At 39.4% G+C, this 21,432-nt stretch overlaps 2 protein-coding genes across 2 annotated transcripts in view; one reads left to right on the top strand and one right to left on the bottom strand.

Annotated features, from left to right (window-relative positions):
• LOC107749776 (catenin alpha-1-like) overlaps positions 1-21,432 on the bottom strand; it is a 122,593-nt gene that overhangs the window by 43,385 nt on the left and 57,776 nt on the right. Inside the window, exons 9-10 of the mRNA XM_016564951.1 lie at positions 4,248-4,328; positions 3,873-4,025 (exon numbers count right to left, since the gene is read on the bottom strand). Coding sequence (XP_016420437.1) covers positions 3,873-4,025; positions 4,248-4,328 — 234 coding nt within the window. The remainder of the gene's footprint in view (positions 1-3,872; positions 4,026-4,247; positions 4,329-21,432) is intronic.
• On the top strand, positions 9,146-12,023 carry LOC107749749 (leucine-rich repeat transmembrane neuronal protein 2-like). Its single transcript, XM_016564902.1, has 2 exons — positions 9,146-9,749; positions 10,327-12,023. The coding sequence occupies exons 1-2, from the start codon at positions 9,746-9,748 to the stop codon at positions 11,949-11,951; spliced, it is 1,629 nt and encodes a 542-aa protein (XP_016420388.1). The 5' UTR covers positions 9,146-9,745; the 3' UTR covers positions 11,952-12,023.

The following is a 21,432-nucleotide window of genomic DNA, read 5'->3' as shown; positions in this document are numbered from 1 at the left end:
AGGATTTTCTGTCGGCTGCATTTAAATCCGCGTCTGAAGTTTCCCGCTCTGTTCAGCGTGCAGTATCACGTGTCTAAACAAATAGCACGTGCTGTCAGTGATTTCAACCACTAGAGGCCGCTCTCGTACTGTATAATGACAGCAGACCCTTCTCAGCCGTTCAATCAACGGACGCAACCCGGAAAACTATCGGCATGGATTTTTGCCGATACCGATAGTTCCAGCAAAAAACTATCGGTGCCGATTAATCGGCAAAACCGATACATCGGTCGACCTCTACTACCTACCCTCCACATACACGCATAACCTGACTCTACACAGCTGGAATATAGGCTTAGTGCATTAGTAATTTGCTTTATACTAAAGAAATAAGTCACGAGAAGCTGTGCATTACAGTCGTTTTACCGGTAGCGGGTGTTTTTTAGGCACAAAGTCTCAGTATGTTTAAGGCAGCAAAATCAATAAAAAGACAATGTTCAAAAAGTTACTATTATCATTATTGTTGTTGTTAAAAATATAATATGTTCATCAAGTAATATAACTCAGTCTAATTCTAAGCTGTTTACGGTTTCAAAAAAGTTCCTACCTGTGCAGTCAAAGATGTGCGATTATACTATCACACATCAACAATTAAAAAAATATGAATATGTAGCAGCTTGCATTTAACATATTCAAGGACAAACACAGACCTTGCCTCGGCACAAGTGAGGGAAGTACACAAACCACAATCTTTTGTAAATGCCTCTCAAATGCAATTATAAAAATGAGCCCATGCTTTGTTCATGTAATCCATGTTTGGATTAAGTTTGGAATCCATATGGTGCGACCACTGGCTGGTGTCAAATCAAGGCAATGAAAAACGTGTGAGAGAGAGGAGGAAGGGAGGAAAGAGGCAGAGGGATGTGACTTTTTGGAGATGTGTTGTGCTTTGACTATCTTTAGCCCCCAGTGAGACTCTGAGGCTTTTACTCATTACCCCTCCTTTTCTCTTCACTTTGATTTCCTTCACCAGTCTTCCCCTGTACGCAGCGTGTCACACAAGGGCCGGGCCTGCCCCCTGTGGGGAGAGGTCAGTCTGAAATGTCGGTGGATGACGTATTACCACATGGACTAAGATGAACAGATTTGAAAAACTAATGAGGATAGCTAACATTTCTGTCAGTTGTCACTGGCCCTGCCAATGCAAGCATGAGACATAAAACCCCCAGTGATTCGGCATGAAAAACATCTATCTGGAAAACAAAACACCACAAGAGACTTCTTATTTATCGGTCATGAATACGGTCGCTGCAAACAGACACGACAATGCAGATTTCTTGTGAAGTCCATCAATAAGACACTGGAAATCCAGCTGTTTCGCATTTCCCCACCGAGGCAACACTTAACCTTGGGCTCAGAGGAGTTTCACTCTTTGGCTGAGCTTAAAATGTGATTCACAGTTGTGACTGCCCATACAAATGCAGTGATTCCCTGGCTGCAACATTGTAAACCCAGCAGCCTTACTGCATTTGTACCGCACTATAAAGTATAACTTTGACTCCTGTCTGACACTTCACAAAAAAATATGAAGCATAAAAGATAAAAGGGCTGTGACACGCTGACTTGAATCAAGCAGTCATGACAGAGAGACTTCAGTTGCATTCACACATAAATAGTGATGGTGCTGACTATCGATTAAAATTTATTCCGTTTTTACATAAGCTTGAATGTTGGAATCAGAATGGAAAGTTTCTACCCTCCAAGTGTGTACTAACTACTTGCGGAAGTGACAGCTTCTATTTTTTCTGTTTTGTGGGTAGCATAAGGCACTTTTAATTAGTGATTTGTAAATCACAAATCACTAATTAAAAGTATATAATTTTATATATTATACTCATGTAGTATCTAGTATAATTAGCATGTTTCAGGCTCATGTTGAAGGGCGTGGCTCTTCAATAGGGGAACTGACAGACATCCTACAAATATCTAATAAACAAATAAGGCAAAATATTTAAAAACTTCAATTGCACAGAATTATTACAGTTCTCACAAAATACAGATTATGCATAAGAATGGGAACATTGCTCACAGCAATGGATTTGAAGTCTGACAGTAATTGTCTTGAAATCTGTTGAAGGCGGCGAATTTGTTACAAAAGCGATGCTTTGATGGGGAAGAATTTAGAGATGCAACTTCTCTGCAGCACGTTCAAGCATGCTGTCAGCATACCAAAACCCTCTCGGAGAAGAAAAGTCTCTTAAACCACCCCATTTCAAGCACAGCATCCTAAAATATGAAAGTTAAAAAAAATATATATTAGATGCACTCAGTGGTCCACCACCATAATCAGTTAGGCTGTCTATCCTGACTCATCTCTTCATTTAATTTAGTATGGCAAAACAACTCATATTTTGTTTAATGTTAGTCACAAATACTACAAAAGCAAGTAGATAGTGCACAAAATCAATTTTGGATCAGGACTGGTCTGTGCATTTCAACAGACTTCTACAACAAAACCCCTAAAGGGTAGTGCTGGGCGGTATGACCAAAAATTTATATCACTGTATTTTTCAAAATTATACCGGTTTCACGGTACACGACGGTATTATGCATGACCGGGTGTTAACCATATTTTCTACTGATTGAGAGAGGAAATACTGCAGTATATTGACTTAGAATGCCCTATTTTACTGTCATGATGAGTGAATATTGTCAAAAAATACCACACTAAATAGTGACTAAACACGACCCCTTTTAATACATGTTAACCAGGAGTCACTCTCATTTATAATCGTGGCATCGTCTGATAAAATCAACATGCATCTACACTAAAGAGCGGCTATGCGGTTGTTTTGGCTATATTACTTTTTTATCTCATGCAGTGCACTGCCTGCGTCTGAGTAACAATCTTAAAAAAAACAACAAACAAAAAAGTGCATGTGATATTAACAGACGAACTACGCTCATATTTATAATTCCAAACAATCAGTAAGCGACAGGTGCTAGGAAACGCTGTTTTGTACTCATTTATTGACGAGTCGGCTGCAGTTCGGCCAACTGAATGCGCTGCTTCTTTGCCGCTCACTGCACAGAACAGACGCTGAGAGAGGTGACACTTCTCCGGGAAAGTCAGACCTCGCGTTCGCGGGACAGCACTGGCGAAATCTTCCAACTGAACCATAGCTAAGGTTTATCCAAAAAAGTAGCTAGGTTTGTCAGCATGAATATTCTATAGCGGAATAGCAGGAAAAAGCCGCTAAAAGGGTCTGAAAGTTGCTAAATCTAGTGCTAAAGTCGCGCTCGTGTGTGTGAGACGCGGGAGCTGATGGCAGGGGGCGGTGGATATTTGTGGCGGTCAATGTGGATATTGTGGATGAGTTCTTCTGTGTCATCACGTTCTATTAGTTCTACAGCTTCAGTTTCGGAACTTTCACACTTAGTAACACATACAGCTGTGCCCTCACCACAGTGCAATAGTGAAAAGGGACCCCTTTTCAAACAGTGTCGCGTTCCGAACGTTGTTTAAGCGACTTACTGCGTATTGCGGTATTTTAAAAATTCATATCATAACAAAAATAAACACCGGTATTCAGTATGAACCGGTATACCGCCGAGCACTACTAAAGGGCTTATCTGAATTAAATATATATATAAAAAAAAAACACTACAAAAAATGTCAACAAATGTCTTAAAAGACAACAAACCTACAATCACCAGTTTGCTTCAAGTCATGTGTGCTCTCTTCGAGATGCCATGTTAAACAAAAGAATAGCTAGTCTGGAGGAGTACAAATAATGTTCCATCATTTGTTTTTAAACAATTCCAGAATTTAAAATCTGCAACAGACGAGGGACAGTAATTGGCACTTTATGGAGCAGAAAACAGGTGCCTACCTCAATCAGTTTGTTGGCGTGCTCACGGAAAACTTGGGCATATTCCTTCACCTCCTTTTCATTACCATTCTTGGCAGCCTCGATCAATACCAGCAGTGGAACATTGGTCTCCAGAAAAGAGTCTGACACGTGGTCCATCACAGCCTTCCGCAGCTGAAATTATGAATACGCAAACAAACAAACCCTTAGCTAGTGTATGATCACTCAGAGCACCTGGGTTTGGTGTATTCATTTTTAATACGTAATGTAAACATAACATGCATTTAAAGAGGGACAGTCATGATTTATTATTAAGGAGAAGGACGTAAAGTATTCTTGTTGACATCTATAATCAAAATAAATGCGATTCTGTGCACTGCTTCAAGGTGAACGGACCTGTCTGCGCAGGTCACGGGTCTTCTTAGTCATCCTGTCGATGGCAGTGTTCAGGGCATCGCTCTTCTCTTTATGTCCAGCCTGTGATAAAAACAAACAGAGGAAAATATACTTAGGCTCATTTAAACTTGTTATAGTCAGGCTCGCAGGGAAAAAGAAAAACGACAGGTGGGAGTTAAAGCTGAGGACTGAAAGGACAAGACAAACTTGTAAGATATGATGGATAAGATGCATTTTCTACAGAGGAAGAAAAAAGTTAAACAGCATGAGTCACTTAGATGGTTACAACCCCCTGTGGCAAACATTTTATTTCATTCTTAAACTTTGTAGGGGTTTAGGTTCTTTTAACCCCTTTGGCGATTATTGTTTCGTATGACTAACGTGACTTGTGGTACTGTCAGGAGGCACCCGCCCACATTCTTTCACCGATACATTTTTCAGCTCAAAAATACAGAGTTTTTGTCTGTCACATTCTTGAGCTGGGCTTAAGCAGTCCGTGAAATAATTCATGGCACAAATAGCTCTCCTGTTGTGAAAGTACAAACAAACAAAAAAAAGGATGTAGGGCATAGGCACACTTTAAGATTAGTTAAAATGCGACAAATTCTTTTGAACTGGTGTCTGATTCTTCCATTCCCAACCTTCAAGGATTAAAATGTAAGTAAGGCACTTACATCTAAAAAACAAACCATTATGTGATGGGTCAGACAGCTTTTAACAATACACAAAGTTCAGAGGAAGGTAGGCAGGAGGAGTTAAGCCTGGTCAAGCAGAGTTCACATGTTAGCCAACACAATGATTGCAATTTATGTCGGAGATAAATCTGAGCAATTTCCACACTTTACAAGGCGTCCACTTGTCCAGCGCTTCAAGCCAGGTTGGCTAGCGTTGGGAGAGTGGATCTCACTCACATGCCCCAGACAAATTGCTCATGTGCAGTGGGTAGGTAAATCTCCAGCACAGGGAAAAGCCTGGGGGAAGGCCGTCACAGGGGCACAAGCAGCACAAGCGTGACAGTCATTGAAATATGGCAGTGGCACTGGCAGTTCGGCCCCCCTACATCCTCACCCCATTGTGTGGTACATGGTAGGAGGCAAGTGAACGCCATCGGCCTTAATACCCTACTGATTTTGTGCCAGTTGCATGAAAGCACTTCAGAGCAATGTAGACTCTCCAGTGTAATGGTGAAGGACTGTCAATTCTAAATCACTAACCTTCAGATCAGTTGCTCATTGAGTTGAACAAAAATTACCTAGATAAGCGCAAATGGTACATTCATCCACAGCGCAACTAAGAAAACTCGACGGATATTACCTATATGATCGCATATTCCCCCGGAGGGCGAAATGACTTGGATCACTCAATATTGATTTTGCCTCGAGCAGCTCCACTTAATTGGCCAGTCACTTGACTCCTCACACTAGTTTACATGGTGTTTTCACACATATAATTAATGATGGTCAGGTAGAGCTGTGCTTTCAGCATGAACAAATCTCCCCACAGTTTGGTGGAAGGAAAAAAAGATTTTAAAACTCCTCAGCAGAGACATCCCTTGAGGGCAGATTACACACCAGTGAGAAAAGTATCTGTAAAAAAGTAATATGACCTATGGAGAAAAACGACAAACAAATAAATCATACGCACACAAAATGGCCCAGGTCATTTTAGAAAGTGACCACCCCAAAAAAAAGAAACACAGATGTTCAAATTAAGCACAGTGGGTACAATGGCACGAAAGCAATTTTAGCACAACCCACAGTCACCGTGTGCACAGGAGAAACAATATAAATAAATAAATAAATAAATAGGGATTTGCCAAGCTACACACTTGGAAAATTAACTAGACAGTGGCTTATCTGAATAAAGAAAGATTTGTATAAATGGGCTGGTTTAGAGTCACGTTTACATTTAGATACCTACCGTCGCATTCAAAAACAGAAGACCGAAATCTGACATTGTAAAAAAGTTCAACATTTTAACTTGACAAGGTCCTAAATACAACTCATTCCATGAGATTCTGGGGAAAAAAAAGTCACGTAATGCAAAGAGTCCAACTACAACAGACCAACAATTACACATAACAGGAATAATTTTTCACAGCAGGCGATTTGACATCTAGCAATAACTGTCTTGAAATTTAATGAAAGCAGAATGTGTTACAAAAGCAGCACATTGATGGCGGTAGCAGCATCGTTTTAAAGGGGAATTCAGAAAATGTCTTGATTTTTTAAGTCTGTGAGCAAACAAAAAAGTTGACTAAATAAATTTTTTTTATAAATAATATGAGATATATAAAAACATATACAAATACATACTATTAAAATATTAAATACAAACTAATAAAATATTAAATAGAATGACATTAAAAAAAAGTTATTTTGGAATCAAAATGGTGGTTTTCAATCAAAAATGGTTTCTGATCTGCTAATACCAGTGTTTCCCCTGCCATTATTTTAGGGGGGCGGCCCGCCCCCCAAGGTCAAGTTAATTTTATTTCATTATATTTTCTCTATAGCGCCAGATCACAACAGAAGTAATTTAAAGTTACCTTTCCTATAGAACAGGTATATACCTTGTTCTTTTATTAAGCAAACTAAATAGCCTTATGTTATTTATCTTATTTACACGACGGCATGTCATTTCGGTCTCTACGTTATGGTCGCGCTCTCTGTATCGCACACAGCGGAGTTCCACCCGATGCGCGTGTGCGTAAGGTTGGAAAAATAAAACATTTCATAGGGCCCTAAACATGTAATACTTGTTAACCCCCCCCCCCAAAGCCGTAAACCTAGGGGAAACACTGAATACATACTCCTTCTCATCCATTTTTAGCCAGTAAGCATGATAGGCTGTCATCCAACACGTCAGGCTTGATTTCATTAAAAAGGGAACGTTTTCATTTCCATTACATTACATTCAGCAAACCCACATGAAGAAAAATTAGCCAAAGACAGAGGAGCAGAGAAAAATGCAGACAACAGCTACATTGTGCACGTCTTATGTTTAGTGAAATCTCCTGTGGGGCTATGCAGTGTGAATGCTCTATTAAGTCCAGCATTCAGACTCTGTCCCCACCACCGCAGATCGACAGGAGTATAAAAGGTCTCTGTGACGTTGGTTTGCTTGTGACGCGTTTCGTGTTGAAAACCTGAACGAGCGAAAGGGAGAGGGAGCAGAAGGAACAATCTGATTGCAAGTCATCGTATATCAAATGAAGTATCAGCTTCCTGTGCCAACTGAATTATATTGTAAACTCATTCATCAACACAATCAAGGTAAAAACACAAACAAAATAATTCTAAATCACATAATATGTATTTTAATTTACTACTACAAAGTAGTAAATCACCCAGCTTCATCACAAACATATACATACATACATACATACTAGGGGTGGAACGGTTCAACTTACTCACAGTTCAGTTTGTATCACAGTTTTAGAGTCACGGTTTCGGTATGTGCTATGTTTAGGGAAAAACTATACTGTCAAATAAAAATAAAGAAACTACAAAGCAACAGCACAAATAAATTCAATAGAGTAAAGATACAAATAAAATAAACAGTGATTTTCAGTTTTTTTTTTAGGTAGGTCTTACATTAGTTTTTAGTTAATTAAAGATTAATCTTTATTAAAGTTACAAAATCTATTCAATCAAGACCAGTGAGTGATTTCCTTGTTGTTGCTGTATGATTAATATTAAGAAAGTGCTGTCACTTTAAGAGAATCCACTGATCCAGTGCACTAATACAGTACGTTCAGCCGGCTATGTCTGCTAGGATACTCACCAAGGCGGGCATTTTGACAATTTTTGTGTGAATTTATCCATTCAAACACAATACTTCAGTACACAATACTTCAGTGATTATTACGTTTTGAATATGGATATTTTTCTTACAAAAACGCATCGATTCGCTACAGGAGGCCTTTGTTCACCCCCCGGAGCCGTGTGAGACACTTTTTTTTGTGGAAGGGTGCTTTTTATTTCACGTCATTTGAACCGAAGGAATGCAACACCCGCTGAGTACAACGATAGAGCTTGAAAGATCAAAGACAATTTTTAATATAACTCCGACTGGATTCGTCTGAAAGAAGAAAGTCATATACACCTAGGATGACTTGAGGGCGAGTAATTTATGGGCTAATTTTCATTTTTGGGTGAACTAACCCTTTAATATTTGCGAGCGCTCTGAGGCGCGGGTTCACGCGCTTCGGATGAGCGCACGCACAAATCTTCTCACTGCGTGCAAGCTTGAGTCTTAAATGTTTAAACTGGCAAGGCTTAAATGAGTTTAGTTTAAACACAAATGTCAACGTGTGCTGTTCAGGTCTTGCCTGTGCACGCGTGCTATCAGCACGATTCCAAAATAAATGACTGCTCACATTCCAGCATACGGCACTCGCATTGAACAAGAGTGAATGGTTTGTCCACGCTTGTTTTATTTCCCCATCGCTGTTGTTGTAATGTACTGGGAAGCCAGAATGCGCATCCATCAACAGAAACATACATTAGCCGAACCCTGTTTGTTTTACATGTTTTTATTTATAACAAACAATATTACAGATGCGTTGTCAGATTTCAGTTGAACCGCGGTAGTGCATGCCGAACTGTGTGTGGAGAACCGTACGGTTCGATTTTTTACCGAGAACCGTTCCATCCCTAATACATATCTATATATATACACATACATACACATATACACATACATATATATATATACATACATATATATATACACACATATATACAGTGGGGCAAATAAGTATTTGATACACTGCCGATTTTTCAAGTTTTCCTACTTACAAAGAATGGAGAGATCTGTAATTTTCATCGTAGGTACACCTCAACTGTGAGAGATGATCGACGCCAGCCTGCCACCACTCTGTAGCAGTGAGTGGCTGCAACAAAAGCACAGAATAACATTTCAGCTCCTCTCCTCTGCCTTTCCCCTCACTGCATCTCCCCTTCCTCGGTACAGAGAACTCCACACAACACAGCAGAGCCACATGGATCTGGCGTCGCAAGTGCAGCCTCAGCCTGCCATCAACAAGTTAGGGATGAAGGAGCTTGAGCAATGAAAGAGGAATGCGTGATCTTCAATTAACCAATTGAGCTAACATCACTGCGGTGGAAAAGGAAAAAGGCAGCTAAGGGACGAAGGGATCTGCTCAGCGGTGCTGTTTTGGATGCAAATCAACTTCAAATTTAAGGATTCTTGGAAGGCAAATAATGTTTGTCTTTTCTTAATCTGGGAATTAAATAGCAGGACTGAAAAAAGGTCAGACCGGACAAAAGAGAAAAAAAAACGGCATCCCAGGACATGGAATTCCTGAATTTGGTTCAACTGGGGGGGCACAGCACTTCTTTATTTCTGAAGAGCTTGATTCCTTTTGTATTTACCCAAAAGGTTTTTTTCCCTGTGGATTTCTCTTCCATCTGGTTGCTCCAAAAGTCTGCGGAAAAAGACAGTTGAATGCAGCCTCCGATGTACACAAAAGAATGGGTAAGTTAGCCCTTTTATTCACAGAGTCTGGACCTGAATAGGCAATGTAGTGAATAGGAGGGGGGGACAGTGGTTGGCAGGGTCTCTAGAAACATCTATATATTTAAAAAGCGGCTTTCCTTTTTTTACTTAGTAGACTTATATTTAACAAGCAGTAATTTGCAGCAGGAAAAGGGGGAAAAATATAACTTACTAGCCACTTTATAAAAATGACAACAAAAAATTATGGCAAACTGGCATGGGAAAAAATTTAATGATAAACTGCATTATAGGAAAAAAATTAAATGAAACCTGTGAATAAAATGCTAATACTACAGTTCAAACATATGGATAGATAATTTATGCATTAAAATTACTTAAGCATAACTATCAGTGCAAGTCATTGAACATTCCCCTTAAACATTCTTAAAATTCTTGGATCAACTAGCAGATTGCATTGACTATGTTGACAAATACAGAGAGAGTGCCATGATAATGCCATTTCAATGATAATGGGGGAAAACAACGTTTCTGTGTACTGCAGAGATTAGATGTCCCTCCCCCCCCAGTTTATTTTCTTATCTTTAAACCCACCCAGGTTTCCATTCAAGGTGGCCATTGGTGGGACAAGCACCAGCGGCACTTTGTGTGATCAGCATGCTACTGTGCCTCCCTCCTGTGTCATGCACAACCTGCCCCCAGAAATGCCGATGTGAAGACCTGCAGTTTTACTGCGACACGCAGGGGCTCCTGGCGCCCCCAGACAGTGTGGATAAAGGGGCCCTTGGACTTTCGCTCAGACACAACAGCATCAGCGAGCTCAGCTCAGACCAGTTCTTTGGCTTCACTCAGCTCACTTGGCTTCACCTGGACCACAACCAAATAACCACTGTGCATGAGGATGCCTTCCAGGGACTGTACAAGCTCAAGGACCTTAACCTGAGCTCAAACCGCATCACCAAGCTGCCAAACACAACCTTCATCCACCTCATCAACCTGCAGATCTTGGATCTCTCCTTCAACCAGATGACAGCTCTGGAGCCTGAGCTCTTTCATGGGCTCCGGAAACTCCAGATCCTACACCTGCGGTCAAACTCACTGCGCACAACGCCTGTGCGGGCCTTCTGGGACTGCCGGAGCCTGGAATACCTTGGCTTGAGCAACAACCGGCTCCGTAGCCTGGCCCGGAACGGCTTCGCCGGGTTAATTAAGCTGCGGGAGCTCCATTTGGAACACAATCACTTGACCAAGATTAACTTGGCACACTTCCCTCGTCTGGTCACCCTCCAGTTCCTTTATCTTCAGTGGAACAAGATAAACAATTTAACATGCACCATGGAATGGAAATGGACAACTCTGGAGAAGCTAGATCTCACTGGGAATGAGATACGTGTACTCACCCCCGACGTGTTTGAGACTTTGCCCAACCTCAAGATCCTGATGCTGGATAACAACAAACTGACCAGCCTCGATACGCAAACCATGGATATGTGGAAGTCCCTAAATGTGATTGGGCTTTCGAGCAACCTTTGGGAATGTACCAAACGGATCTGCAATTTAGCCACTTGGCTGAGCACCTTTAAGGGTCGATGGGAGCATTCTATCCTCTGCCACAGTCCTGAGTACGCACAGGGTGAGGAAATACTGGATGCCGTTTACGGATTCCAATTTTGCCAAAATTTCTCAGCCCCAGTCATACTGACCAGTACCAGCACAGAGGCCATGCTCCCCGAGATCACAAGCTCCCTGTTCGGAAATATGCAGACCCCTACGCAAGACTTCTATGCAGAGGATTTTGGGAGCTTTACGATTGTCACTACTACTACCACCACCACACAACCCCCACGCACTGCCCTCGCTACTACCATGACAGTGGAGGGGGCAGACATTACAGAGGACTACTCTGCAATGGACAACACAGTGCTGACCCAGAGGGTCATCATTGGCACCATGGCTCTGTTGTTTTCCTTCTTTCTCATCATTTTTGTAGTGTACATATCACGAAAATGCTGCCCTCCCACTCTGAGGCGGATCCGCCATTGCTCGGCCATTCAAAATCGGCGACAGATGAGGACCCAGCAGAGGCAGCCAATGGCGGACCTGGCCACACAGGTGCCCTATAACGAGTACGAGCCCAGTCATGAGGAGGGTGCACTTGTGATCATCAATGGCTATGGGCAGTGCAAATGTCAGCAACTGCCTTACAAAGAGTGTGAAGTATAAACTATTTATTCCTACAGTTTCCGGATTTAACCATTTGTCCATTTCAAAAGAAACAGGGTTTGCTTTTGGACTCCCCCCCCTTTTCAGTTTGTATGAAGAATATTTCTTTGAAATTGTTAGCTTTGGAAATCTATGAAAGCTTGAGATGACTGGGATAAATTAGGAAAGAGGAAATATAGAGAAATCAAGTTTATTTTTGTAATACAAATGCAAAGGTTCATATCTAGCTGTGGCAATCAATCTCAGCAGAGGAAGGTTGGATGTGTCACAGCATCACCAGTTTGTGTACTATGTATTCTGCAGCACAGAGGAAATGAGAAATCTATAGCCAAACCGCCTGGAACCCTGTGCTCCAGAAAACCATATATAAAATGTCATATCTTCTGATAAATGGTGAAATTTTATTCCATGGAAAAATTGTGTTACATATGCGGAGCAGTGCAAATTTAAAAGGAAAAAAAAAAGAAGAAAAAAAAACCTTTTGGTGCACGTTAGCAACACTATAGATCTCACTCACACATTCACTTTTGGGGAGAGGAAACAAAACAAACAAACAAAACAAAAAAAAAAACATGGGCACAAAGCATATTTTTTAAACTCACATTTTCTAAATTGAAAAAAGTAGTGTTACAAATTGAGCCACATAATGAAATTTGAACAGGGAATTCAACCCACTCACATTGTTTGGCTTCCTTATGTGTCAGAAATGATCGTTTCACTTTGATCGAGTCTTAAATTTAAACTAATGAGAACACTTAACTGCCTTCCCATTTTTGCATTTGGTTAAATTCAATAAATTGTCTTCTTCCTTGAAATCTTAAAGCCTAGCACTTTGTGTGAAAAGGTTAAGGTCCAATATGGCCCTGCACTGGTTCTATCAAAATGTCCGAACAAGCTCCCTCTATTACGACTTCAGCAGAAATTTACTAAAATGTTAAACAGAGGCAATCCCTCAATTATCATTGTGCATATATTCTTACATAAGATGGCTCCAAACACTGACATCCTCACTGTGATAGAACAATGGTGCTTAGATCACAGCATCATTAATTAATGGTAGAGACCATCAAAGAATGTTGTGAAGCAAACACCAGCGAGAACACCTTCCTAGGGAGAGGGGAAGAGCTAGAAAAAGAAGGCATGCAGAGGACACTGACAATTGCCTCCTAAAAATACAGGCGTACGTTTGCTGCACTGTTTGAACGCAGCAAAGAGCATAATCACACCTGACAGCTTCAACATTGAGTCAATTAAGCTCAGGGAAAATTTATCTAATATTCTATCACCCAAAACCTCTGCCCTGCGAGTTTCAACCTCCTCAGCCAGTACAAAAGCAGTACTTAAAAGGGAAAAAAAAAGACAAGAGAGTTATTACTTCATAGCCTTGCTCCTTTTAGCCCATAAAGACAAAGAAGGCCTTTTTCGTCTGTGCAAGAAATATCCAGAGGTTCATACCAAGGACACTAAAGAAACAGAAACAGAGAGAAAAGCTGAAGTAAATTGTAGCGCAGCTCTCAGGAGAGCATGCAGAAGACGGCGAGAGGCTGGGTCAGGAGACATTTGTATGCAGCACTGAGAAGACCGACATTAGAATCAAACTAAAGAAGCCGCTGCTGCAGAAGCTCTTTGTGTTGCAATCAGGAGTTGGAGGCAGGGATGCACAAGGGGGTACAGGGAACACAAACACTGGTTAGCATCTAATTGAAGTCAATGAGCATCTTAGGAGCCACCGACTGAGGCTAAATCAGGGTACAGAAACCATTAGAGGAAAAAAGAACTGCATGACAAAACAGTGACTGACAACACCCTGGGCAAGAGCTGGAAAGCTCTGAACGCCACCCTAGTTGCGCCGCAATGAGGCTTATTGCCTTATTGCAAAAAAAATAGTCATCAAGCTATATAGCTTAAGAAAAAAAGGCTAAAAATAAAGAAACATGTAGTCATATCCAGGCAGAGGTTTTTGGTGGACAGCTCAAAATCTGAGAAATTGGCATCTATATCAAAACCCATTGTATGGTCACCTACATAATGACAGTAGAAAAAATGTGGGTAATTATCCAATACTGAAATTAAGCATGACTGAATAAACTGATTAAAGTTGTCCTCTAGAGGGTGCTGTAAAATACCATGAGTGAGGAACAGCTGCTAAAATTCTTTCACTAACTCCAACCCTGCAAAACACAATTTTATGTTGGTAAAGACAAATAGAAAAGGAATGTAGGTCTCTGTAGCTGATCTTTTCCATCCAGCCAGAGGAGTAGCTGAAAAATAACATTACAAAATGCATTTTTTAAATGCTGTTGGACTGAATGAGGAAAACTACAGCTAACATTTACTGAGCCAAGAACCAACATCAATGGAGTTGCTTTGTTTTGGATTTAGTGAAGCTGACCTTTGCTTTCTGCATTCCTCAAACACCTTGCATTAAAGAAAACATGAACATCACCAACCATCCCCCCCCTCAAAAAAGACAGACAAGCCTCACATCCTGATCTGATAGTTTAGACATAAGTTGGGGAAGAATGACTTCCTAATGAAATAGTGACAAATACTGTAATCTGTGTAAACTATCAGCTTATAACCAATCACAAAAAAAACATTGTTTGGGGTATCTTGCCATACGCTGAAGTCCTGCTGCTCATTCTGGCCAACCCAAAAACTTCTTTGTGCAAAAATGAATGCTTCTCGGCCTCCTCTCCCCGAAGCCCCGCGTTTTCCTTTTGTATTGTAATATGTACTATTTCATATCTGTATAGTGGGTAAAGATGTGGCCAACTGAAAAGATCTTTTTTTTTTCCTTAAGACTTATATTTTTTAAATAAAAATGTTACAATTTATAAACGTTTTGGTCGAATATGCTCTTTAGGTACCCAAGATCTTACTTGCCTGTATACTTGACTTCCTTTTAAATATCTTCTACACAAAGGATTGTAGAAACTCTATCATGTATCAAACATGCTGAATACAGAGATGGCTGAAAGGCTTTTAAGGATGCTGCACTCAGGGTATTTGGTCTGGGCTTCAGACAAGGTGCCCTTCTGAAGTAAATGGCTTCTGATATCATTAACATTATCATAACCCGGCACTCACCTGCCCTTCTAAACCGAGATATCAACTGGCCTGAATGACTGGCATCAAACGCAACAGCATGACCAAGATTCAACTCTAGCCCACAGCAGAATAGTGTTCAAATCAGCTTAAAAATGCTATTATAAATACAAAATGATTGACATTGGTTGAAAATGATTATCTAGTCCACTGGTTCTTGATTTAAATACGATTTAAATAGTGGTAGGTTGGTGGACGGTGGCAGAAAACCAGCACAAAAATTTTGTAGGAGAATTACATGTGACTAGGGCTGTCAAAAAAAAAAAAATTGCATTTCGAATATTCGTCTAATTTGAAATAAAAATCCACATTCAATTTTAGGTGTGCGTCAGGCAGTATTATCAGTGGCGCACAAAATGCGACGATGTAAGTGTCATTGCATTTTAATGTTTTTGTTAGTCTATCCAGTTGAACCCACTAGATGCGGCGCTGCTACGTTGTTCACATGATGTTTACGTCAAAACCGAAACCAAGCCGTTCACACAGAACGCATATTTATCGCATTTTCTAGAGGGACATCGATCACCGTTGCACTCGCGTCTCGCACAAGAGAGCCGCATGTTTAGAGAGCTATGTAAAATTAATGTAAGTTCAACTTTTAAAATACATGTCTCAAGACTTGGCGGTTTTCCCCATCCCACTGCATCTCAAATACCTCTGTAACATTTACTGCTTTCCACATTTTAAAGTCGCTCCTCCCTGGAGATATACAAGTGGAGGGAACTGCCAAAACCCTGCCTCGAGTCCAGCCAAACTAGTTTCTTATTCAGTCATCATATATAGTTTACAGTGTAAGACTTTGAGAAGCAATTCTAAGTGTAACATAAGTACATCAATATCTTTAAATGAAAAAAATCACATGCATAAAAAGGTCCATTTGCACATCTAATCAGTATTTATTTTGTTGACAAAAAATACAATCAACTTTAATGAAGACGACAAAAATTAGCAGATTTTGAAATTAGAAATTAGATTTTTAATTAAACAATTAAAATGGTGAGGAAATAGCACAAATTATTGGCATTGTTTATTAAATATAAACAATGCCAATAATGGTTTTAAAGTAAACTGAGATGAGTATTATTGATTCAAATAATCAAATCATAATAAATGGCAAGTTTAAGTTAATATAAAATGCTTGAATATTTTAATGAAGACTTTAATCTTGACTAAATTTAAACATTTTAAAAATGTAGTTCTGTAGACTAAAATTACATGTCATTTTAGAGTAAAAGTGATTTTACTTTATGAATATGACGAAATTTAAAGGATTTTTGTCAAAAGACTAAAAATTAACATTACTAATGCCTTGTTAATTTCCCCTTTTGATTCAATTGAATAAATTTTATTTTATTTAGAAACTTGACTTTTCCAACAGTGACATGTCACTAGAAACGACTCGATACATTATGTATAAGAGGGTGACCTTTTCATTTCAAACACAACGTGCACCAGAGGAGGTGCATGATAGCTAGGGCTGGGCAAAAAATCGAATTTTCATGCGAATCTCGTCAGCAAAGCCGCTTCTGGTGATTAGTAGTAAATCTCCAGCACGTGCTTTCAGATGGAGCGGCATTTACTACACAGAGCCGTAGATCACCGACAAGCTACACAAAATCGCGTTCAAAATCGCAGGCGATTCACAGCCCTAATGATAGCCATTCCTCAGTATTCTAGAGGTCTGCAAAACTGGACAACATGTAGTTACTAAGCCTCGGCTCAGAACTGAGGGGCAGAGAATGGGGCATGTCAAGCTTTGCAGCGTTCATCGGTCTTCACAGAGCAATCAGTTGTGGCATCCAGTCGCTGTTGGCAAATCGTACAGAGCGGTTAATAAACATGGCATGCTATCTGTCTTCATACTGTCAACTTTAGGCTGAAGTCTGCCATGAGGCCGATTCCAAGGTGGGTTATTGAACCTCGTGGGTTTGAATACCAATGCTCTTGTTCACAGTGGGGATCTTTTCTCGTCCTTCGCACTGTCTGCTCTGATGATCTATAAAAATGAAAAAGCGGTGTCACCAGCAAAAGGTGACAAGATCTTTTGATTTATTAAGAATGTTCAACACAAATTTATGCAACCGTTCACGCGCCCTAATTATCAGGGGAATGATCCTTGGCCACTTTGAATACAAGCCCATGTGTCAAACTAGCAGAGCATATCTTTGACACAGTGGCACCTTTGCAAGAGTTTTCAGTATATCCCAGATGATGAGAGAAGACATGAGCATGACTTAATGCTTCAATCATTATTAAATCTTACAGAGAGAAAGTTCTGCAGTGCAAGATGAAATCTAATTTCTCAAAATGTTCACCTCCTGCCCTTTCAATTTTTAATTCATTAATATTCATGCTATGACTGCTCCTTGGAGTCCATTCTGGCCAAAAGAAAAAAAAGACACTACATACCTAAAGCCTAACATCTCTCCATAGATTAAAGGAACCATACACCAAAGGAGCAGTATCTCAAGCAATTCATCAATAATGCAATAATCTATTTTCGGTGATCATTTTAAACAACAAAAGAAAATGCTAATTTAGCATGCACCAACCATACAACAATAGCTAGCACTGTGTTAATTTCGAAGCTCATTTCAGAAAGACCCATTCAAAGATACCGTAAAACTCCGTTAATAACCCAGACCTTGTGCTGAACCCAGTATAAAATGGTCGCCCTTGAAAACGAGCCACACATCACAATACGTTTGTGACGTATTCAAGACACACAAGGACCAGCACAGGCTATTAACTTTTAATCTGCCATTCGCAAAACAATCCTACAAAGTCAACGGCTTTTAATGTCTCATAAAACAAGCAGCTTACAAGATTTTATATCTGGATGCTGAGAACAACTAGAGCTTAAGCATGTGTCTATATAGCACATGAATTAAATGGACATGTAGCGGCACTCTGAGAAACACTGCAATCTTGAAGACTGTAAAGGAGCCAGTGTGACAGGAATCAAACCAGTGGGACCATTAAATAACCATTTCTCTTCAGATCTTGACAATATATCAGGAGAAAATGTGTTTTTCTATGTTGCCCTTGACAGTCACAACGGCAAAATCCTAAGCCTCTTCTGAGGCCAACCCAGTTTAGAGTCAGAAATGCTACATCACCAAAGTGAATGTGGGCAAATGCCATTATCCATGACAGCAGTATTTAATAGCCACTAGTCTGAATCATTCTGTCCTTGGAAAAATATAAAATATTTCCATTCTATGGTAGATTTGAAAGGAAAAGAGCTGAGACGCTTCCCTAACATTGTTTTCCAGCAAAAAAAGACAGTTGTCTAGTTCTAACAAATGCTCACTAGATCAAAACTAAACTGAAAGAGCCACGCAAGCTTTTGAAGCTTGAGCAAGCCATTGATTTCTGTTTCTGAACCATTCAAAGGCTTGCGGTCTGCGTGCATTTCATAAACAGCTTTGTCTAACACTGCAAGATTTGGTAAAATGAACAGCAGAAAAACAAACAAGCATTTGGATAGATCTTTTCTCTTTTTTTGTGAGCTGCTTCAAATAAAAAAATAAAAACACACATCAATTATGATATAAAAAAACGATACATAAGATATTAGGTGGGAAAGTACTTACAAAAAAGTCATTAAAAATTAGTGCAATATAAAGCCAAGCATTTAAACTAAAAGATAAATCACCCTGGTTCATGGGGCTTCGCAGTTTCTGAAAGCATGCAGCACCATTTGTGTTTGGGTCAAACTAATTGAAATATTTGTTTTCGGGGGTTCAGAGGCAATTAATCTTGGCCTAACCTTATTTATCTGCAGGAAAACAACTTATTCAGTTCCTCTGGATATTTATTAAATGCAATTACAAGACATTTCAGGAAGTTTGTAATGCAAATTCTCAGGATCACCTCTCTTTGATTAAAAGTCTAAATGTTGGTCTAAATGTAGCTTTAAACAGTGAACTGCAACTGCAGTCCCTAGCGGAGCAGAAAGCCATTTCAAATATTTCTAAAGCAACTACACTGTGTTTGAGGAGCACTCAATGATTCATCCTGTTTCTCCAGAAAGAGACAATGCATTAAACACACTCACTTGCATTTAAAGTACCTCTTTTCGCTCTCTTTCCTTAAGCATTGCTGGGCTAGAATACATAATTTGGATTTTTACTGTCATTTAAATGTACAAATCACAGTGCATTTGAAGGACTAAATGAAAATGTGTGCATTTTTTTTCAAGCTGCAGAGAAAATAAGCAGCTTAAGGTCACAGTCATGTTAACACGCAATCACCCTTAAGCAGGAGACATTTAATCTTCATTTGGAAAGGACAAAGGGAACATCCTTTATGAATTTAAATACCTTCAACCCATTGTTTGAATTACAGTCTGTACACCCTGGAAGTGGCCAATATCATGACAGCTTGAGATAGTCTACACTGGGCGCTGCACATCACCATAGAATGCTTACTAAAATAAAGTTAAAGTTAATGAAGTCAGTTTATATTTTGCATTTTTAACAAATCTAGTTCTATAAAAGTAAAATAACTTCCCTCTTCTTAGGGTGGAATAATGTCTTGGCAAGGTCAGAATCATGGACAGGTGGACATGGACATTGTGGCCCTGTTCCCAATGATGGCTCAAATACATTCAGTACATACCAATTAGGGCAGGGCGATAAAACGACAACAATAATTATCGTGATATAATTTTCCTTGATAAAACGATAAGAGTTCGATAAATGTTCGATTTAATGTTTATGTGCCAAAAGCGGCACAGCGCCACACAGACCATTTATCCGCTAACTGCACCATAGTATTGTGGCAGAAATGTGGGATATTAATATTGAATTGCATTATATTATTATTGTAGACATGTATTAAATGCATTAAAGGAGTAATGGAATATAATTACAGCATTTTTGTGATTAAGCCATATCGTTTTTGCATTTATACTAAATGTATTTAGACTACTGTTTTTCATTCAAATATCTAGAAACCATATAGTTAAATTTTTACCATGGTATTGAGGTGCTATATGTGTGGATTTAACAGTGGTTATCATGATCTAAATGTATGAAAGACCAATGGTTAATTTTAATAAAATTCAAACAGTTAGAATAATTAAATTTCACAATACAAAAATTAGGTTGTTACAATTTTCAAAGATGTTACTGTTTTTGATAATGAACAAATTTACATCTGCATTCTAACTCAAGCTACTACTACTGTCAACTGCAAACTGTGCTGAAGAGACGTGTCATTAAAGTCAGGTAACACAAACCTGTTTCATGATTTGAAACAATATCACTCAGAACATGCAGAAACTAATAAATTAATTTTTCTATTAAGATATTCATTTTATTAAGGAAAAATGACTGGAAGTGAAAAGAATAATTCAAACGCATGAAGTGTGTGTCATGTTCTGGCGTTTACAGAACATGACAAGTTCAGTCATTTAAAACCACAATTAACAGTCTGGTTTCTACAACTTTCACTTATGAGTAAAAATCTGCCTTTAAACTTGAAAGAAATAAAGATTTTAAATTTATTGTGATAATTATCGATATCGACTTATATGAAAAAATGTGTGATAATTTTTTTGGCCAAATCGCCCAGCCCTAATACCAATTCACTGAACACATTCACCTTGCAGACTGGGCGGCATGTCTTCCCCTCAACAAGGGAAAAAATAAGAGTGATTTGTATCTTTCAAATAAGGCCTATGATTAAGTGTCTGGAAAAGTACATCTGACAAGAAAGGCAACTGCACCGTGACATGCACTTACTGAGCAAAAGGCAAATTATGACCAGCGTGAATGTACAACAAAATTTGCCAGATGGAAAATCTGTTTATATACCCGAGAGGAAAACTGGATTAAAAACATTTGAGGACAAAGTGAGCTATTAGGATGACGTTGCCTACCAAAAACACTGCATATGCAGACACCCACTATTAGTTTGATGGGCCACAAGAGAACATTTGTTTAGTTATGTGCCTTCAAATTGCCAAATTCACAACACTCATAACTAGGCATGGGCCGATTACCGGTTTCAAGATATACCGCGATTTGAAAATTTTACGGTTTCAAAACCGCTAATATTTTCCGTTATACCGTTCCTGCGGTATGCGCTGTTTTTCATGTCTCCTCAAAGACTGAAAGTGTAGGAATCCATCAGGTTGAGTGCAGTGTAGAGAGTAACATGACCCTCCTCCTCCTGTTGGTGCGAGCGAGCGGTCTGTCACGTGTGTGTAAGCCGAACTAAGGAGCTTCCTCTGGAACTTACGCGATCGGCAACCGGACGTTTTTTGTCTTATTGCAAGCAACTCGTCTCTGTTCTGGATTTGCACAAACTGCGTTGCAATGCAATAGTTTTCCAAAATGTCATTTATGTGAAAATATGAAGTCTG

This window comes from Sinocyclocheilus rhinocerous, unplaced genomic scaffold (assembly GCF_001515625.1).
Source record: "Sinocyclocheilus rhinocerous isolate Xijiao unplaced genomic scaffold, SAMN03320098_v1.1 scaffold860, whole genome shotgun sequence".
In the NCBI taxonomy this organism is placed as follows: Eukaryota; Metazoa; Chordata; class Actinopteri; order Cypriniformes; family Cyprinidae; genus Sinocyclocheilus; species Sinocyclocheilus rhinocerous.
This window is presented reverse-complemented; position numbering and strand designations above follow the sequence as displayed.